The 21388-nt window shown below is 39.3% G+C and overlaps 1 protein-coding gene across 7 annotated transcripts in view; it reads right to left on the reverse strand.

The window, feature by feature from the left end:
- Positions 1-8254: 8254 nt before the first annotated feature.
- The window catches only part of palm2akap2.S (PALM2 and AKAP2 fusion S homeolog), a 172241-nt gene continuing 159107 nt past the window's right edge, over positions 8255-21388 (reverse strand). For 5 of the 7 annotated variants that reach the window (XM_018239953.2, XM_018239957.2, XM_041572574.1 and 2 more), the window contains 3 exons: positions 16732-16910; positions 14648-14686; positions 8255-12119 (listed from right to left, as the gene is read on the reverse strand). In XM_018239953.2, the coding sequence (XP_018095442.1) occupies positions 12027-12119; positions 14648-14686; positions 16732-16910 (311 nt within the window). In that variant the 3' untranslated portion in view covers positions 8255-12026. The remainder of the gene's footprint in view (positions 12120-14647; positions 14687-16731; positions 16911-21388) is intronic. The other 2 variants (XM_018239954.2, NM_001371543.1) reach the window with 1 other exon arrangement.

Consider the following 21388-nt stretch of genomic DNA (forward strand, 5'->3'; position numbering starts at 1 on the left):
TGACTTGTCCTTTTTTTTAAGTGGGATAGCCTGCAAAAGTCCTAACTATTAAACTTTTTTGGGTTAAAATTTTTCTCCAGACATCTGAGGGCCATGGAACATTCATTTTAGGGTGGGCTCGTGTGTAGGGCATTAGATGATCTCTTTTGTCTTTATTCAGGTTCCTTGGTCATTTGTAATAAAAAGTGGCTATTTCAAGCATTTGCACCAACATCTCTAATAAAGACGTACATATGACTTTAATATACGCACCCTATTCAAATTGAGCACAGTGTAAGAGGACTAACGAAGTTTTGTTAGGCAGAAGCGATTGCTACCGTGATTTGGTTTTGTAAAGGCTCGCACTGCCGAAGGGACGCTAGCGAAAAGTCGCCAGCGTTCCACACCCATGGCGCAACTTCACAGTTTAGTGAATTAAAGTAGTGGTAACGAATTTCCGCTTGCTGAAGTGTGCAAATTGGTTGATAAAGGCTTGATAAAGGGCCTGTTTTGATACAATAAATTTCACGTTTGTGCAAATCTACGGTGTGCTGCTGATAACTGCGTGGGTCCTTCAGTATAGCACCAGTACAGCACCTGGTACCGCAAAGGTATGTGTTCAAGGTTTTAAGCTCTCCACCTCTGTCTCTGCAAATCGGTTGCTGGCAACAATTCTCCCTTGAATCTGACCCTTTGTCTCATAAAGCCTCATTGTCTCCTATGGACATCAGTCTTTTACTATTGGCAAATGTTGCACAGGATGATCAGTCTGAAAAAATTACTTTTCATCTTGATAAAATGCAAATCATTTCTCCTTCAGTTTTATAAAGTCAAGCAGTGGCGTAACTACCGGGGGAGCAGGGGGTGCGATTGGGCCAGGGCCCGCACCCCCTCGGGGCCCCCTGGCAGCTCGCGCGCCACTAGTTCCGCCGGTTCCTGACGTATGGAGGGGGGCCCAGCTGCGCATCCCACACCAGGGCCCACCCCCTCTAGTTACGTTGCTGAAGTCAACTAGTTGCACAACGCAGTAACCATAATCATGGGCTCTGCACGGGGTTCCAAATGATGAGGAAAAGGGGCACCAAATGATGAGAAGCAACTAAAATGATGGGATTATGCAGTTATTGGTGAAAATGCTGGAGATGGTCCTTGTAATGATCTTGGCAATGGCAAAGCTTTATGTGGCTCTAGTTATATGCAACATTTGCACACAGGGAATCCCAACAACACTGTTGCCATTAGCAATAATGCAACAAGTTCCTCAACAATAAAACCCAAAACATATGATAGACTTACACATTCCATGTTCCATGCTTTAATAAATTTTTAAGGCACCTGTTTCTGTGGTTTTAATGATCAGTTAAGGAAAGTGTTAACAATGTTCATTTTATTCACTTCTAAGCTGAGGGTGTGCATTATTGGAATCCAGTTCAAAACAGTGCTTTCAGAAATGGGTCAGAGGGGCAGGTCTTCATTGTTTCAACAGTCAGAAACAGTAACACAGATACCACTTTTGGTAGCAAATTACACTTACAATAACAAAAGCAGCTTAGCATTGTATTCTCTATCATGCAAATTGTCATTATTCATTATGTGGGTGGAGTTGCCAGTTGAAGGCAGAGATAAAGCTTAGAAAAGTCAGACTTTTCATCATTCACTTTACATTTCGTCACAGCCTGTACTGAGAGTATATAGTGCACATGAGGATTCACCTAAGCCAGTTGCATGTCTCTTTCCCAGAGAGAAGTGGGTGTATGCAGTGGACACACAGGTTGCATTAAAAAAACAACAAGAGATATAAAGGGACCAGTTACACACTAAAAGAGGCTCCAAATAAAGGCTAAGCAATACTGCACCCATATTAATATCGACAATGCAGTGATCACATTGTCTCTAAAGCATAAGCACATTAGTATTTGTATACCAAGAATTACAAGAATACATACAAATATATATTGATTGCACCAAGTAGCTCTTGATGTGTGCACCCATATAATAGTTGTGAGAAACTTATACGCTTATTTAAACATGAATTTTGGAGCATAGTTGAGAAGGAGATGCAACAGATGACAACAAAGGCAGATATAAAGGGAATCATGCAGGGGCGTAACTACAGACGAAGCAGACCCCCAGGCTGAAGGGGGCCCAGGAGGTATAGGGGTCCCATGAGGCCCTAATTAATGAACGATTTAAGAATATATTGGTAAAACAGGACAATCTCTGGATATATTGGGGGCCCTACAATTAATTTTCTGTGGGGCCCAGTAACATCTAGTTATGCCACTGGAATCATGTACCTGCCAATGTAAACCTGCCTTGTAGTACATGGAGCTGTGACTCATTGACAACACTAGCCCCTAATGAAAGAAAGACCCACAATTTACCCAGGTGCAGAAACCCATAGCAACCAATAAGAAACCAACAAGATACCATACCCATGCCGTCTTGTTAAACTGTGCACTTAAGAATAAAAATAATAACATTATTATTATTGCCTATAATGACTCATTTTACCTACTGACCTGGCTTGTTTCAGAGTAATTGCTGAAACATGGTTACAACGTAGATCATTTACAGCTCAGTAGATCAGGAAAAATATATTCTAACTCCATTACAGCCCAGACCAGAAAGACAAATGTTCTAATGCAGGCAGAGCACAGAATTATTTGTAGGTCGGGAGTCCATATGGCTGTATTTCCGTAAATCCCTGACTGAGCCAGAGGGACCCGTCCCAGTTCCAAAGGTAATCAAAATGCTAAATATTTATATCAAAAAGATATATGTCCTAAGGCTTCTTAAAGGTAAAAACAAGTCATTTATTGGTAATCACATTAAAAAGTTTTCGGTACATACTGACCCCACATGGGGGGTAAGACAGCACAGAATGCCTAATTTAGCTAACAAACGGAAAAGTCTGTGTTCATTTCCTTATTTTGGCCCAGGGAACAGCACAGGCCTCTGTGTAGTCAGGGTAGCAGTGCTTGTAGGATGTATTACAGAACTTTGTACATTTAGTAGAGCTGCAATTGGAAAGACAAAGAAAATGAATGGGAACTTATATGCTTAAAAAAATTGATAAGCCCATATAAAGCTGTAGAGGGGAAGAGTCAGCTGTTTTCTGCATTAAACAAATCACTTCATCCTATAATTCTTGTAAGAACAGACAATAATCTACTCTCTAAATATATATATATATATATATATATATATATATATATATATATATATATATATATATATATATATATATATATATATATATATATATATAAATATACTGTATATCTATCTATCTAATGTAAGACATAGATAGAGGGGGATTATAGGAAAATCTGTATTTGATACTGTATTTGACCAAGAATGTGATATCCTACTTTGCTAGAATCGTATGCTTTTATGGACAATGGAATAATGCTATAACTGATATGGTTGGATGATATATAATTGTGTGGATGAACTCATCACATTTCTGACCCACTCTATTATATTTGCAATCATAAGAGTGCTTCACAAGTGCTGGACTTTGTATACAGTTTATAATTTGGTTCCGTCTACCCTCTTGCAGACAAAGTGCAATCGTTTTTGAGATTTACAACCATGGGCAAAAATATTAGCGCCTTTACACTTTTTCAAAGGATATACCAGTTCTGCCAGAAAGTTTTTAAACAGCAATTTTATCCCTGGTTTAATACTTTTGTTCGCTATGAGACTACACACAAAAAATATTTTCATATTCCACACAGAAATCTCAATATGGACTGGAAATAATAATGGCACCTCAACAGTCAAACATGGGTTTGCTGATGTTTTAGGGCTACTTTGTTGCCCCTATAACCAGATGTCTTCAGTCTGTGCACAGCATCAGAAAGTCAGGAGATAACCAAGGAATTTTGGAGTGTAATAACCAGAAAGCTGAGCGTCTGTCAGAGACCATGGGGGCTCCAAGCTCCAAAAGGCACACACAGGCTTGGTTAAAGGAACAGTAACGTCAGAATTTTTTATTTAAAAAAACAAATGCATATACATTACTTACCCCCAATTTGCTGATCTTTCCTGCTGCTTGGGCAAGACGTTGGAGAAAACTGAAACCGGCACTGTCCCACGGTGTCCAAGGGGTCTCCGCCATCTTCTTGCTTGTTCTCTTCTACGTGCGCGCTGCTGTGTGTCTCTTCCGGGACCGACTTCCTGTTTCGTGACGTCACTTCTGGAAGTGATGTCACATAGCAACCAAGGCATCAGGACTGCTTCGGCACTGCGGCTTCAGTTACTAGCTTCATCTCCAAGGGAACGGACGCCTGTTTTGCTCTGCTCTACTGTGACTTCACGCTGACAGGAACCTTACCAGAAATCTTCAAGCACGCACGCTGACAGCTACTCTGTTTCACTCCTGATCTGAGGTTTGTTATTTTGGTTCCACAAAAAGCAGGGGGCACCTGATCTAGGGTCTGATTTTATTATTGCTGCATAAAGCAGGGGGATACCTGGTCTGGGGTCTGATTTTATTATTATACAGAGCGGGGGTCGCATGGTCTGGGGTTTGATTTTATTATTGGCACATAAAGCAGGGGGGCACCTGGTCTGGGGTCTGATTTTATTATTGCTGCATAAAGCAGGGGGGCACCTGGTCTGGGGTCTGATTTTATTATTGCCACATAAAGCAGGGGGCCACTGGTCTGGGGTCCGATTTTATTATTATACAGAGTGGGGGCCGCATGGTCTGGGGTCTGATTTTATTATTGGCACATAAAGCAGGGGGGGCAACTGGTCTGGGGTCTGATTTTATTATTGCCACATATACCGGAGGGCCACTTGATCTGGGGGTCTGTTTTTACTTAGCTTTTTATTTTTTTTATTATTGGCACATAAAGCAGGGGGGCACCTGGTCTGGGGTCTGATTTTATTATTGCCACATAAAGCAGGGGGCCACTGGTCTGGGGTCTGATTTTATTATTGGCACATTTACCGAGGGGGCCACTTGATCTGGGGGTCTGTTTTTACTTAGCTGTATAGAGTAGTATAGTTGTTGTTCTTTACAAATGTTGTGGTAAGTATAGCAATAACATTTTATAAATATGTTTCTATTTTGATCTCTCAGCGTGTGGATCGCTTCGCGTGGATTGGATCGCTTCGCGTGGATCGCTTCGTAATAAGTTTCTCTATTGCTTTTCTAGGGATTGGATTGCTTCAAGGATCAAATCGGTTACATCTTCCAGGTTTGCAGAGTTCCTTTGACCATCATCTCTGCTTCAGTTGGGACGCCACTGATCTGTGGTCTGCTCTTTTGGTACCACTTCTGTGGTGGCCATTTCACTATTATACAGAGCTGGGGGGGGGCCCATGGTCTAATGTCTGTCTGGTCTGGGGCTGCTTTCACTATTATACAGAGCGGGGGCCGCATGGTCTGGGGTCTGCTTTTATTATTACTACATATTGTTGGATGGCACCTGGTCTGGGGTCTGATTTTATTATTGCCACATAAAGCAGGAGGGCACCTGGTCTGGGGTCTGATTTGATTATTTTATGGGAAATCTAACTTCACAATTGGATCTGTACATTGAGACTTGCATTAAGGGACTTAATCCGATTTCAGGAATATCTGCTGCAGCATGCCATACAGGTGCATATGCATACTCGGGATATGTTGCCTATGTTGCTTACTGTAGAGTTCCATGTTGTAGAAATGGCCCAAAGGCAACAAGAGCAGACTGAGGCATCAAACCAAAGTACACCAAGTTTTAAAAGACAAAATGCTGCTTCAAAGTAGTCCAGATCTAAACCACACACTCTTGTGAAGAGATCTGCAAAATGCAGTTGTGAGAATGCAGTAGGAGGAGTAGAAACAGTAGGAGGAGTTGACACTGCACTATTCTTGCAATGCAAATCTCTCCCATTTTTATGTGCAGGCACCCTAGGCGAGTTGTGCTATCAGCCAGATATTCTGTCTAAATAGTATTCCACTTTCAGCACCCCTAATTGCATAGAAAGTTCTACTGGCTCATGATATGGGAAATATTTAATAATTCTGGGCTTAATTCAAACCTTTATCAAAGCTTCATAAAAGGTTGAAGTAGCCTGAAACATTGTAATTTCAAATTTAATGAGCAAAAAAAAAGGTTTTATGGATTTTAGGCAATTTGGAGTGGTGTCTATAGGCCCCTCTGTATAATCCATGAATAGATTTGGCACAGTATATGGGGAATCTAATTAGACTGAAATTTGCTCAGAGGTATTCAGCTTTCCTGTTTTTTTTTTAAATAGATGCATTATCTTTGGAAAGCATTTGTTCAAAATCTTTTCCCATTTTCAACATGTGTATTGTGGTAGTGAGAATAACCATACCGGCAATAAAGACCTATTTTTGAAAAAATTATGCTCATAAATATTCAACCAGTAAATGCTACTTGCTGATTGCAGTGTTGCAAAGTAGTACGTTGCCTAATGTTTCCAGACTTCCATCTAAAACTATTACAGGTATGTGATGGGTTATCTGGAAACCCATTATCCAGAATGACTCCATTTTATCCAAATTATCCAAATTATAAAAAATTATTTCCTTTTTCTCTGTAATAATAAAACAGTACCTTGTACTTGATCCCAACTAATATATAATTAATCATTATTGGACGCAAAACCAACCTATTGGGTTTATTTAATATGTATATGACTTTCTAGCAGACTTAAAGGAGACATATAGGATAAATGAAAAAAACACACATTTTGTATGCAAATATAAATAATATATGGTGTTGCTTTTACATGGGCTAAAATTTTATATTGTCTTTAAAAATAGCCCCTTTATTAGAGCTTCCTATAGATGTTCTCTGGTCCCTGTCGCTGGTTCAAATGAGGGGTGGGTGGGTCCTAACAGTGCCTGCCAGAAGCACTGTAGAAGGGGGACAGCCAATCACAGCCCTGCACTCACCCAAGCAAAGACAGGCTTCAGTTCCCTGTCAGGTCCTGCTAGCAGCTGATTGGTTCCTGTCCTACAGTGCAGCTGAGTAATCTGAGTGCTGCTGGCTCCTCTGCACAGCCTGGGAATTCAGGGATCAGGAAGTGGACGAGAAGGGAGTGTTTATTAGGGTTTTTTCAGAAATATCAATAAATCAACATGGAACACTACTTTTTTAAAGGAGAAGTAAAGGTTAAAAGTAAGTAAGCTTTATCAGAAAGGTCTATATAAATACACCAGTAAACCCTCAAAGTAGTGCTGCTAGTAGAGTCCTCTGTCAAAAGAAACACAGCATTTCTTTCCTTTTATTGTGTACACATGGGCTTCTGTACCAGACTTCCTGTTTTCAGCATAAACCTCTAGGGCAGGGCTTGAGCATGTTCAGTTTGCTCCTCTCCCCATCCCTCCTCCCATCCCTGCTGTAATCTGAGCTCAGAGCTGTATGTGAGCAGGGAGAGACTCAGGCAGGAAGTGATGTCACACCAAGCTTAAATGGCAGCTTCTATCCTAAACAAACAGACAGTGTCTAGAGCTGTTTACTCAAGTGTGGTAAAGCATTCTGCAGAATAAATATAAATCCAAATAACAGAAAGATCCGTTATCTAGAAAACCTCAGGTCCCAAGGATTCTGCATAACAGGTTCCATACCTGTACTAAACTATGAATAACATTTCCAGGAAAAGGAGGACACCATTCAGGTAAACTTAAAGGAATTGTTCGGTGTAAAAATAAAAACTGGGTAAATAGATAGGCTGTGCAAAATAAAAAATGTTTCTAATATAGTTAGTTAGCCAAAAATGTAATGTATAAAAGCTGGAGTGATTCTATGTATAACATGTCAGTCAGGCTCTACTTCCTGCTTTTCAGCTCTCTTGGTTTACACTGACTGGTTACCCTGGCTACCAGGCAGTAACCAATCAGAGACTTGAGGGGGGGCCACATGGGCCATATCTGTTGCATTTGAATCTGAGCTGAATGCTGAGGATCAATTACAAACTCACTGAACAGAAATGTCCCATGTGGCCCCCCTTCAAGTCGCTGACTAACTCAGAGTTATAGAGCTGAAAAGCAGGAAGTTGGATTCTGGCTGTTTTATTAGACATCTGTTCACTCCAGTCTTTATATATTACATTTTTGGCTAACTAACTATATTAGAAACATTTTTTATTTTGCACAGTCTATCTATTTTCATTTTCACACTGAACTATTCCTTTAAGAGTGGTATATAATATCATAATAACATATAGCATTTGTAGTTGTAATTTCTGTTGTGTTTTACCAGGACTAACAAATGATGATTTGAAAGAAAACTCAAAAGGACACAAATCAAGATTGTGTTTTAATGAGAAAATAATTATATAATTGCATTGTATGCCTCATAGTCACTATAAAACAAAAGCTGGATAACTTGTAATTGGTTAACATAAACATAAAGCCAAGCAAAATGCAACTGTTTTTTTTAATGCCATTAAAGCATAGCCACCATTTGATTACTTCTTTCTGAATTAAAGGAACATTGGGCTGTGGATTTACTTTTACGTACTGTAAATGCTAAAGACATATATGAAAAAAAGCAGTGAGCATAAACTAAAAAGTTAAAGGTTTGGGGAAAGCCTTTTTGTTTCCCTCTCACTTGGTGAGACAGAAGAGAAAGTAAGGAGAAAAAGGGTAAGTTTTTCTTATTTCTTCTTCCACATTATGTAAAAGTAAATGCATTGATCTATATGTTACATCTAACACTCAATAATTCCAGCATTACTGTTCCTTTAAAGCAGGGATGTCAACTTGATCACCCTACTGAATTTCAGCTTCAGAGTCACATGTGCTTTTCAGCCATCAAATACATAACTGTTTTATTGCTTTGCAACACAAGGAAAAGAAATAATTGGCAGCTTGCTGCAAAACACTTCTTTTTTAACATACTGTATGTATTTATATATTTTTTGCAATCAATAAGTAGCTGCAAAAACAAGAGTATCTCTTTTTTTTTTTTTTTTTTGGTATCACACACTGTCTTCCTGCAGGAAGTTATACTGAATTGCTACAGCCAGCAAGCAATTGCACTGCAGTATTGTTTCTGGACATCATATAGATATATATATATATATATATAATATTTGTTATTATTAAAATAAGTGACAGTTAACAAGGTATACTTTTGTCTCTAAGGTGTGTATTTGTTGTGTATTTATGGAGCAGAGATTGTTGTCAGCAATGAAATCTATAAGGCAGAACTAAAGCTTGCACTGCCGTTGATGGTTAATATGGGAGAGGATGAACTAAGATGGTCTTTAGATTGACCAGACTTTCAACATTGAGATGAGGAGGTATGACTAAGGATGAGAATTCCTTTGCAATAACTGCATTTTTTTTACTGTATATCCAGCTGCTAGATCAGGGGCCCAGCCTATGCAGTTTGTAAGGGGGTGATTAATGCTCTAGATTAGCAGAGGCTGTTCTTTGGCGATTTCTGGCCAAGATTACTGGACAACCTTTCCCCAATAGCAATAACAATGAAACAAGAATAAGTAAACAGTGCATTAAATACCAAATTATATAAGAGTCTTTTGATGGATTCTGGGCAATTAAACAGGGACAGTTACTGTATTTAGTGTATTGTAAGGATTATTGCTGTGCTTTGTAATGAAAGAAACAAATGGAGGAACTACTTGTTATACACCTCAATATGGCAGTAACTATATTCATGGGGCCCACATGCCCCTGCAGAAGGAATGTAACCAAACAATACTGAGCAGTCGGTCAATAACACTGTTTCATGTATACTAGTAGTTTAAAGAAGCTGGATTGCTAATACTTTACTGCTGGTACAAATAAAAGAACAATGTACATTTTATTTTGATACCTGTTTCTTCTGATATGAACAATTTCTGCTCCAGAAATAAAATGTGCTAACTCTAGTGCTTTAAATTCTATGCTATATACTATTATAATTAAAACCTTAAGAATAAATATCATGTCTGTTTCCTACAATCTCTTGCTATCTTTGCATTTGTGGCTTGTGCAGATACTTTATTTGGGTAGCTTCAAAACACAAGAGCATTCACTGTTACTGCCATAGACATCCCTCTCCATAAAACAGTATGAGGCAACCATATATTTTAGGAGGGTGCTAAGCAAGTGAAAGGAAAACAGCTGCCTATGTGCACTGAATTAGTCCTCAGTCTGACCCAGGAAAGTCACTTTCATGCACAGTCTTTTGCACTGTGACCACCAGCAAATCGTCCATTTATGATGGCCACTCCCAAGCATTACGGTTGGATAAGTCCAGTAGTTCAGAGTTGGAGTCAGGATGGCAATATTAATAGTGTCCTGTTCCTCAGCAAATAAACGTATGAGTTAATTAGAAAAGGAAATGTGCAGATCTGGACACAGTGTGATGGGGCTCCCTTAGGGCAGCAATGTGTATTAGGCCACGCTCTACCCTAAGCTACTTGTAATGGTGGAATACAGTTCCCATTATGTGGCACTGCCATTATTGCACTGCCTTACTACTGTAAATGCATCCAAGTGTATTATAATGCAATACCAACTAGATGTTACTCTTGCCAGAGGAGATATTGAAACTAGGTTGTTATGAAATGAATGATTTCAGTGTGCTTTCTAGTATGTGGGATTGCTATATCAAAACAACCCTATGGTGACAGGTAGCTGCCAAATTCCTGCATGTCCTTAACATTAAGGACTCATAGGCTTCCCTAAGGATAGAATACTATTAGATGCAATGCTGTGCTTCTCAAGCTTATCCTCAGCATAGGCAGGAGCTATATTCTAATTTATTGATATTTAACTTGAGATCACCCCAGCCTGCTGCTATAAAGTTCCTCACTATTTCCACTATTTTCCACTATTTAGACCCACAAACCCCAGGCAGACACACACAGGTGAAATCCACTATGCAACATAACAGAAAACTGTTATGTACAGTATGTTACCTAAATCTAGAAAGGCAAATCATGTATTATATGTCTTGACCATATATATATTTGCCCTACAAGTATCGGTGCTGTTTTTCTAATACACCAGCACTGCCCTGACATTCTGTGCCAATACCAATTACAATATCTATTCAATATCCAAAATATTGTATTTTCTAATCCAATGTTTGAAAAAGGGTCATTATTAAAAAAATCCCACGTGTGAGTAGACTTTTTGTTGAATAAACTTGAGTTGCTTTGACTTCATTTAGAATGCTCCTTTACCTTAATACCCATGTAGTAGTAAAAGGTAGATAGCATAGATTCCATAAGTATCTGTGCTTTAAAACCTTGTCAGATGAGATTTTACCTTTGGACCCAGTGCTAAAGGCTGCAAATACTAGAAAGGCAAAGCTTTTTTAAGCCTTTCCCCCCTGAGAGCCACAGATGTGCCAGAGAATGGACAGTGATTATGGGGTTGTGCTTTCAATAACTAAATGAGTATGTTCATGCCTGTTTAGATGGCTTTGGACTGCAGAATCCACCAAACCAGATAGTATTCTTTTTCCAATGCTTTGGAGTACTTTACAGAAATATATCAAAGCAATCAAAAGTTTTCAGAAGACTTTTTCGCAAAATAACGCAATTTAAAATATATGTCCCCAAAACAACCTGTAACAAAATCTAGAAAAAGCCAACATAAAACTTTTGAAATGAGGGATGCTGCGCTCTGTGGGAAGACATGGCTGCAGACGAATAAAAATGGTCCACTTCTCTTCCCAAGGTAAAGAAAGTGTATTCTGATCACCAATAAATTGCAGTCACTGATATTAAAATCTGTGTTAGGGCTCTATCCTTCTAACAAAGCAATCCAAGCTGCATATTCTGGAAGGAAGCAATTGCACTGGTTTTGGCTTTGAGCACCATCCATGCTATGCCCTGGTTAGTTGCAGGGTTGCTTTTTCTGCACATAACTTTCCATTTCCTGAGCTTCCACTTCTAAGCTGAGCACATTGCCATCTCCAGGCCTCCATCTCTCTTATCAAGCGCAGTCTGCATTATGTCTATATGCCTTGTAGAGGTTGCTTCATGTTTAATAAATATATGATTAGCTGGAGTTTTTTTTGGTTTTGGTCATTTAAACGGCAAAATAAAATAAGTCTTTATTCATCGTCATCTCTATTGGCATATATTCCTGCTTCCCATTTTACAGCAAGGGCACTCTTTCTGCGGTTCACTCTCACTGCATCAAGCACCTGAAATATTGAAGAAAGAAGATAATTTATCATAAGGTGTGTACAAGGCTGTAATTCCCAACTACTCCCCACAACAGGTTTCACATGCTAACTGCTTGCAGTGGAAGTAACCAGAAAATACAGTACGACACAATATACAGTGGTGTGAAAAACTATTTGCCCCCTTCCTGATTTCTTATTCTTTTGCATGTTTGTCACACAAAATGTTTCTGATCATCAAACACATTTAACTATTAGTCAAAGATAACACAAGTAAACACAAAATGCAGTTTTTAAATGAGGGTTTTTATTATTTAGGGAGAAAAGAAATTCAAACCTGTGTGAAAAAGTAATTGAACCTAATAACTGGTTGGGCCACCCTTAGCAGCAATAACTGCAATCAAGCGTTTGCGATAACTTGCAACGAGTCTTTTACAGCGCTCTGGAGGAATTTTGGTCCACTCATCTTTGCAGAATTGTTGTAATTCAGCTTTATTTGAGGGTTTTCTAGCATGAACCGCCTTTTTAAGGTCATGCCACAACATCTCAATAAGATTCAGGTCAGGACTTTGACTAGGCCACTCCAAAGTCTTCATTTTGTTTTTCTTCAGCCATTCAGAGGTGGATTTGCTGGTGTGTTTTGGGTCATTGTCCTGCCGCAGCACCCAAGATCGCTTCAGCTTGAGTTGACGAACAGATGGCCGGACATTCTCCTTCAGGATTTTTTGGTAGACAGTAGAATTCATGGTTCCATCTATCACAGCAAGTCTTCCAGGTCCTGAAGCAGCAAAACAACCCCAGACCATCACACTACCACCACCATATTTTACTGTTGGTATGATGTTCTTTTTCTGAAATGCTGTTTTACTTTTACGCCAGATGTAACGGGACGCGCACCTTCCAAAAAGTTCAACTTTTGTCTCGTCGGTCCACAAGGTATTTTCCCAAAAGTCTTGGCAATCATTGAGATGTTTTTTAGCAAAATTGAGACGAGCCTTAATGTTCTTTTTGCTTAAAAGTGGTTTGCGCCTTGGAAATCTGCCATGCAGGCCGTTTTTGCCCAGTCTCTTTCTTATGGTGGAGTCGTGAACACTGACCTTAATTGAGGCAAGTGAGGCCTGCAGTTCTTTAGATGTTGTCCTGGGGTCTTTTGTGGCCTCTCGGATGAGTTGTCTCTGCGCTCTTGGGGTAATTTTGGTCGGCCGGCCACTCCTGGGAAGGTTCACCACTGTTCCATGTTTTTGCCATTTGTGGATAATGGCTCTCACTGTGGTTCGCTGGAGTCCCAAAGCTTTAGAAATGGCTTTATAACCTTTGAAATTGAACTCAGGTGTGATAAACCACAGTTAAGTTATTTTTTATCAAGGGGGGCAATCACTTTTTCACACAGGCCCATGTAGATTTGGAGTTTTTTTTCTCCCTTAATAACGTAAACCTTCATTTAAAAACTGCATTTTGTGTTCAATTATGTTATCTTTGACTAATAGTTAACGGTTTTTGATGAGCAGAAACATTTAAGTGTGACAAACGTGCAAAAGAATAAGAAATCAGGAAGGGGGCAAATAGTTTTTCACACCACTGTATTTATCATCACAGATATAATGGATTTGGATGTATCTGTCTGTATCAATTACTGTATAACTCTTATTTAAGAAGATGATGAATATGTGGCATTGTTGTTCTGAGCTCTTTAATGCTAGGAAGGCAGCAATTAACCATGGCTGAAGAGTCTAAGGGGGTTATTTATTAAAGTCCGAATGCTAAAAACTCGAAAAATTTGGGTTTTTTACTATAGTATCCAAATTTTTAGTGGAAAAAATAACTAGAATACACTCCATCCAAATCTGAAAAAAATCCATCTTCAACCTGTTAAGGTCCTGTAGATATCAATGGCAGAGGTCCTATTTGCAATTTGGAGATATTTTTGTCTGCGCTGGGTTTCATACGATAATCCAAACATTTCAGGCTTTTCTGACGATTTCATGAGAAATTTGACTTTTCAGGCGTCAAATCCAAAAAATGTGCATTTTTTTGTTCTGCAATCCGAAAAAGTTGCGGTTTTTTTGTCAATACTTTTTTTTTGTGGTATTTTTAATGATAAATAATGGTAAATTTCGATTCTAGTTTGGTGTGACTTTTTTTATTTAAAACATCAGAAAAATTCAGATTTTGATAAATACCCCCCATAGTGTCACCAGAATAAGCATAATATAAAAGTTAAAATTGCCAGCCAAATCCAGTAATTTGCTAATAAAATTATAGCCAATCACGTTTTACCTTTATGTAATTTAATACGTTTATTGTATAAAAAATGAAAAAATTACTTATAAGGCTTATAAGTGTGTATGGATGGTTGCAGGTCCTGGAAATGTTGTGATTGGTCACTAAAAAGAAGGCTACGTTCTTGTTGACATTTGCCCTTACTATTCTTCACACTTATCCTGATATATCACTAGTGAATTCTAGCATGGGATGGATGGAAGCACAAATCACAATAACATGGGCAGGTTATGCATGCAGCCCAGAGGGAACATGTAGTTTGCTGGTACCTCATTAGTAAGTCTGTTAAAGAGTAATTTACAGGTGTACTGGTAGGAAAGAAAAGGGAAAGAATAGAATTAGTGAACTAAACAAACACATGGCAGACATAAGACAGATATAGTCATTGAATTAAGTACAGAGATTAGAAATGTGCAATTCTTTTTCAGCTATGATGCAACTAAGTGGGTAAAAGATTGGCATTGCTGGACTAACATTGTCAGACACAGATGAGAAGTATTGGTCAGACTTTGATGTCTAAACATTACGTTTTATGAAGATGAGCTGCCTGGTTAATGCTGGTTACGATTCCCAACATTTTAGGTTATGTGACAGAAGGCTGATGAGGAGCAAACTGAAACGGAACATCTTGTCTCGCATTTCACTTTGGAGAAACTGGATTTGTAATACAGAAGATTCATGAAAAAATTTCTTTCCTGCTTTTTGGGTAATCTAGAGGATTTCTGGTTAAATGTCATTGACTGTTTCTAGAAACTTCTTTTAATTTTCACTCTGCTTTGATTGACAAGGATTTTAAAGTAAAAAAAACAACTCTGGACACAATATAATAAAATGGTATTTGGATTTGCTGTTAAAGGGAGAACTAAACCCTTTGTAGAACATGTAGAGGCAGCTGGGCAGCATTTAATTTGTGTCACCCTAGGCCTGGACCACAAATCTGGGCTTTTGCCTTCTAATCCTTTTATGTTGGTTCACAGACACAGATCTTGCAGGAGCATGAGCAGTTGAATCTACCTCCTGGATCAGCTTTGACTATGTATGCTCCTGCAACATCCATATCAGAAAAATGACAGAAGAGATCCGAAGACAGGGGAAAATGGCACCTTTATGTAATCAAAGGCAGCATGTAGCACAAGTAGCACCAGAGAGAGAAGGGGAAAATGACTGGCACAGGTATAAGGGGTCATTATATAAGTGCAGTAGCAAGGCTGGATGCTCTAAGACAGATGTAAATGTTGTGCTTATTGATATTATACATTAAAGGTTTTTGCACCCAAACAGATATTTGAAATAATTGCACTAGGCACCAGTATATCCGCACTGCCTTTTATGCTGAATGTTGGGCACGTGCTCCTGCTGACATTGTGGAATCCTGAAGCTCCTGCAATCCCAAACAGTAATTCCAGTGTTCCTAACAGTGGCTTGTGTCAGCAGGCAGAGAATCACACACATGCATTATTTCAAATGGGATCTTCTCTCACAAAAGAAATGGTGATGTAAAAGTGGTCCATTGAACACTTTTGAACTTCACATTCACTTTCTATTTTAGAGATATTTCTGAGATTACTTTAGTTTTGACACATAAGTCACAATTACAGTGGAAAGCGAGTGTCAGAGGGACACAGGGAGAAAACTTGGTGGGCCGCCAGTCCAGATCCGCTGTTTACCCTGCTCAGATATAGAGCTGTGGCAGCAGCAAGCTAGATAAATTACTCACTGCAGGTTGGAGGTATAGTTGTGGTGGTGGCATGGCAGTATGTGTTCAGGGGTTCGGCTGGGGATTTGAGACAACGTGGGGGCCTCAGTGGTTGGGGTGGTGGACCCTCAAGGTGGCAGGTCTGATGGGACCCACACATACCAGTCTGACGCTAGTGGGAAGAACTCTGATAAAATTACATTATTAAAAGTCGTAGCATTATGGGCAAAATCTTTCTCATTTGTGTCCTAAATTGTATGTAGCACAGTGCACTTTCAGCTGTAAATGACCCTTATACTCTTTGAAGTATAGAAAAAAGAATTCTGATAACGTTTTGCTACATTGAACCTTGCCTTTTAATTCAAAACCAGTAACACTAAAGTAAAATACCAGTTTGTTGGTGGCGGATGTGCTGTCATTTTCTATACTTAATGACTGGCCCGTACAGTATCCAGATCTACCTAAAAGCTAACACAACAGATGAAGAGACATTTCTTCAATCTGCTTGCAAAATTGTATCATTTTCTTGAAACACACCCACTCAAAATACTGTAGGCGCTAGAATATAAGGCTTATATAGGCTCCCAGAAACCGGGGACCAGAAACTGGTAGCTAAGTAAATTAGTAAGTTAGTGATATGAAAAGAAATGTACTTACACTGGCATCATCCATTCGGTCTCGTCTTTTGGTTTTGTGAGCTTCATAATCACCCATGAGTGTCTCCATAAGATTTCTAGGACGCTGGGACCCAGTAGCTTCTTCTAATAAAAGGTCAGGTTGTATAGGAAAAGATTCTTCCCTGGGTGAGGATGGATTCCTTATCTTTTCTATTTTTCCTTAGGGAAAAACAAACAAATAATATATTAGTTCTCTTAGGTATGTCACTTTCTGGTAGCTCTTTCTCATAATTTACGTTAACTCTACCAATGCATTGGATAACCATGATTATTCAAGTGACTACAAAGGTGCTCAGAAGTTTCAGATTTCTGTTTCTTTTATCAAATACAAAAGTCTGCACTGTGAATAACTCACTTCACCAGAAAAACCAAACTACAGATGGAGTACATGATATTACAATAACAGGTGGGCACATTTTATTTCAATGTTAACAAGTAGCCTATAAACTATACTAAATTCATTTCCAATCGCTATAATTTTGACTTGGTTTTAGGGATGCACCGAATCCAGAATTCGGTTTGGGATTCTGCCTTTTTCAGCAAGATTCGGATTCAGCCGAATCCTTCTGCCCAGCCGACCGAATCCTAATTTGCATATGCAAATTTGGGGTGGGGAGGGAAATCGCGTGACTTTTTGTCACAAAACAAGGAAGTACATTTTTTCCCCTTCCCACCCCTAATTGCATATGCAAAGTAGGATTTGGTTCGGTATTCTGCCCAATCTTTAACAAAGGATTCGGGGGTTCGGCCGAATCCAAAATAGTGGATTCGGTGCATCCCTACTTGGTTTACACTTGTTTCTGTACTATATCTTTTAGTCTGCAAAGAAAGCCATACCACACTATGGGGGTTATTTACTAAACTCCAGTCGGGCTTTTTTGGGCCAAAACTCAAAATTTTCAGGATTTTTTAAAGGAGAACTAAACCCTTAATTATAAAAACCCTACCCCCTACCCTACATAGACCCCACTCCCTGCTCCCCCCAGCCTAGCTGTTACCCCTGGAACTCTTTACTTACCCCTCGGTGCAGATTCAGGACATTCAAGTTCACTGGCGCCATCTTCTTAACTTCGGTAATCTTCGGGAAGAGATCGGAATGTCGGCACATGCGCAGTTGGAGCAATCTTTTGTTTCACGCCAACTGTGCATTCGCCGAAAGTCATGGAAATTGCAGAATTGCTGGAAGAAGACCCGAAGATTACCAAAGAAAAGAAGATGGAGCTTGTGAACTTCGATGCCCTGAATCTGCACTGAGGGGTAAGTAAAAAGTTAGGGGCATTTACCAAGGGTTACAGCTAGGCTGGGGGGGGAGAAGAGAGTGGGTCTATGTAGGGTAGGATGTAGGTTTTTTTTTAATTAAGGGTTTAGTTCTCCTTTAAAGCCTGATGCTGCAAAAAGTCAGAATCTGAAAATCTGCCATCTCAGACCTGCCGAGGTTGTATAGAAATCAATGGGAGAATCCCTATACTATTTGGTAGTTTATGTGGTCTATGCTGGAATTAGCCCAAAAATCCAACTTTTTCCGGTGTTATTGGCAAAAATCTGAAAAATTCAGGCTTTTCAAGAATAAGACTGGAAAAATAGTACGATTCGGGAAAAAATTCCAAAAAAACCGCATGATTTGGGGTTTTGCTTGATTTTATTGAGTCTTTCCTAGATCCGAGCTTGAGCTTTTATAATTATAAATAAGGTCAAAGTTTGGTCTGACTTTTTCTAAGTAAAAAATCTGAAAAATTCAGATTTTGATAAATAGCCCCCTGAATGTTTTAATCAAAAAGGTCTTAATAAATAGAAAATTAATTATCAATGTTGTTTAGAATTTAGCCAGTACATTGCAAGGAGATGTTCACCCCAAATTTCAAATTAATGTTGAAAAATTGACTGGAGTTATCATCATAGGGTGCTTAGGGTTATAGATGAATATAACATAGAATGTTATGTTCATTGAAAGATGTGTGATGATTGTTATAGTTGGAGGTGTGTGGAGCTCTGTCTGCTGCAGACTGTTGCATCAGATAGGGCAATGCTGGCCTAACAGCAAAAGAAGCCATAGTGGACTGGCTGCAATGTTTCAACCCAGGATGACATGAGCCAGTATGAAGCAGTTTCCTGCAAAATGCACCCACGGCTGTGCTCAATAAGACTTTTGCCCCAGCCTAACAGGTATCTGAATGAGGGAAATCATTTAATTCCATACATGAGAGCTGATCAAAAGAGAAAGAATAAGAAGTGTATTTCTGGCTGTTTATGGGCACTTCAATTCACTTGTAGCCACTGCACAAGTTGTTACTGAGTTAATATAAACAAATACATACATAATGACAAAACTCTAAATTGACCACTAGGTGCTGCTCTAAATCAATATATATATAGAGAATGAGATAGAGAGAGAGCTCAACAGAAACTATCCTGCTGTTACCAAACTACATCTTACAACATCCTCGCTACTCGAATATTCAAAATCAAAATATTTGTTATACCCACAAGCCTGATCAAACTTGAACATATACTCTATCACCACCTTGAAGACGCAGTTAATCTTATTATCATATCTGTGTATAGTAGCAACATTTTCCACAGAACTTTATAGCTAATTTATTTCAACATAACTTATAGCCAGCTTCCATAACTGTGTGCTGGATTACCTATTATCTGAATTACACCAAGATGAATACCCCCTTACTGTTTCCTAGTACACACCCTGGCATACTTCCAAGCTTAAAGGACATGAAAAGACTAATTCACTGGGAAGGGGGGGGGGGTACAGACTAGAAAATGTCAGTGTACTGTGCAAGCACAAATGTAAGTCTATGTAAGTTATCCCTGGGAAATACAATATAATGTTGGCCTGATTTGGTTTTTACTGAGGAATAACTTTAAACTAAAAATCTCTTTAATGGAGTTTCATGATTTTATTGGCAAGCATGCTTATGAGTTTATTTTTCTTAGAATACATCCACATGTTCTTAGTCAGCATTAAAAACTGGGCACAAGATAAAATTGTAAAATGTTATGATATGAAAGGTTATGATATGCGAGAAAGACTTCCTCTATGATTTAGGAAGTGGACTGTGACTCTAGAAGGCCTGAATATTGTTGTATGTAAGAAGCATCAGTTTGCTGAGGCCCAGGGCAAGTAAATTTTTTTTGCGTGTCTTGCGAACTATGAATGGTGTAGTCTAAGGCAAAGACAAATTGTACTCTCTCAGTCTCTGCCATGTCTCTGATCAATCATAAAAAGCCAAACCTGTCTGTTAGAATTCTGCATCCCTAGTGTCTACCACTTTCCTTAACTCCTTGTAAGGTTCATATCCTGCAGCCGAAGCTTGCGGACAATGTGACTGCAATAATGAGCACTAGATGCACAGAGAAACTAAATCCTTTTTTTAAATCACATGCCTTCTCCTAGTGATAAAAGTGTGTAGGGACCTATAGGATCTAATACGCTCCTATTGTTTTAAATCCCTACCCTTCCTAGTTTTCCCTAGTTATTAGGCAAAAGCCCATGGGGCAAATATACTTACCTTCAAAGTTGCGACAGCGTTGGCTTCGCCGCATTTCGCCAGGAGAAGTTTCGCCAGGGCGCCGCTAATTCACTAAAATCCTAAGTTGCTCAGGGAGGCGAAAGGTAGTGAAGTTGTGATAGCGTTAATTCGTCAAGCAAAGTGAAGTTACGCTACCGATGCCTAATTTGCATATGGCGCCAAGTTAAAGTACAATGGACGTATATGTAGCAGCAAATACATTACACTACACCAGCCTGGGAAAGCTTCATAAAATAAAATAGAGTTGATATTTTGCCCTATACATGTGCCCACTGTATAATTTAGGTGCCATATGTTAAGAAATGTAGGGGGGAAGGAGGGTACCCCCCAAAAAAATTTACAATCTTTTTCAGCCCATCACCCTTAAAAAAAGTAAAAGACGCAGTGTTTTTTGGGACATAGAAAAAATTTCAACTTAATGCAATAGAGTAGATAGTAGCCCTATCTACTCTATTGCACTACGCCTGGTCTGAGGTGGTGAAGGCAAGTCTGGCGCAAGAGGTAATGTTCAGTAAAATGCGCAAGTTAGTGAATTAGCGTAGTTACGTCCCTTTGCCATAGCGCGACTTCGTCTGGCGTAAGGGTGCGAAGTAGCGCTAGAGTAGGTCCATTTCGCTAGCGAATTTACGCCAGCACCCGTTAGTAAATCGGCAAAGTAATGAAATGACGTCACGCTGGCGAATTTGCACTAGCATTAGCCGCTTCGTGCTTTAGTGAATTTGCCCCCATGTATCTAGTTTACATATTCACCTATCCGTTATTGGCCAAGAGTTGTAATGACCACTACCTGCCACACTTCCATATAGTGTTTGGAAAGGGGTGGATTTTTTCTCTTTGGCTGCTGATGTGCTCATTGAGCCTGGGTACACCAAGGCCCAGTAAAGCCACCGCCTTAAAGGGACCTGTACCTTTAGCAACTAAGTTGGGGACCAGGGAACCCCTTGAATGAGGTTAGCTAGAATTAGGTTATATCTGATATAAACTCTCTAGTGAGAGATTATATAGCAAGAGCAGCTTTATGCTCCATCGAGGATCTGTAGAAGGGAGTAGCTTCCCAAAGGCTTCTTGATTGCCTTCAGTGAAGGGAACCAC

Source organism: Xenopus laevis, chromosome 1S (genome assembly GCF_017654675.1).
Source record: "Xenopus laevis strain J_2021 chromosome 1S, Xenopus_laevis_v10.1, whole genome shotgun sequence".
Classification (NCBI taxonomy): Eukaryota; Metazoa; Chordata; class Amphibia; order Anura; family Pipidae; genus Xenopus; species Xenopus laevis.